Source organism: Phaethon lepturus, unplaced genomic scaffold (assembly GCF_000687285.1).
Source record: "Phaethon lepturus isolate BGI_N335 unplaced genomic scaffold, ASM68728v1 scaffold33268, whole genome shotgun sequence".
Classification (NCBI taxonomy): domain Eukaryota; kingdom Metazoa; phylum Chordata; class Aves; order Phaethontiformes; family Phaethontidae; genus Phaethon; species Phaethon lepturus.
In genome coordinates, this window is record NW_010560270.1 from 1 (window position 1) to 648 (window position 648).

General features: G+C 64.2%; 1 protein-coding gene across 1 annotated transcript; it reads right to left on the minus strand.

The window, feature by feature from the left end:
- Nucleotides 1–96: 96 nt before the first annotated feature.
- LOC104625876 (ephrin-A1-like) lies at nt 97–542 on the minus strand (the record flags this gene model as incomplete). The annotated part of the gene is made up of 2 exons (XM_010293630.1): nt 97–162; nt 247–542. Coding segments are annotated over 2 exons (362 nt in total), but the record flags the coding sequence as incomplete, so codon positions are not given.
- Between the last annotated feature and the right edge of the window lie 106 nt (nt 543–648).

A 648-nucleotide genomic window follows, 5' to 3' on the forward strand; every position in this document is an offset into this window, starting at 1 on the left:
GGCCGTGACTCAGCTCAGGAAAGGCCGAGTCGGGCACCAACACTGTGACTGGGAAGGGGAGCACGGGCGGCACGTGGGGACCCAGGCAATACTCACTGCCTTTGCCAGCCACCGTCACCTTCAGCTTCAGACACGCTTCCCCGTGGTGGTGAATGGGCTTGGCTGCAAGGGAGGATGCGGGTTAGGGGGAGGTGGGGGGGTGGCCTGCAGGGACCCCCGCCCCACCGCAGCCCCCCAGGCACTCACAAATATAGTAGTAGCTGTGCCCCTCCTTGAACTCCTTGCCCAGTGTGAAGGGGGTGAAGCGCTGGAACTTCTCTGAGAACTTCTCGGGGCCATGCAGGGCGCTGGGCTTGTCACACTCCCAGCGGATCTGCTCCTTGGAGCGGGGCTTGCAGGCCTGGTACTCCTCCAGCTCCACCAGGTAGAGGGTGTAGCGCTCCATCGTGCGGGGGTCCACGCTCCCCTCCTCGTAGTGCGGGCAGATGATGTCCAGGTAGTCATTGAGGCGCACCTCCACCGTGTAGTCACTCCACAGGAACCTGCGGCAGGAGGGAGGCAGAGGTCAGCTCCAGTGGGGAGAGGCGTGGGGGGGCTCCTCATTCCCCTGCACCCCCAAATCCCCCCACTGATTAATGGGGCCAAGGG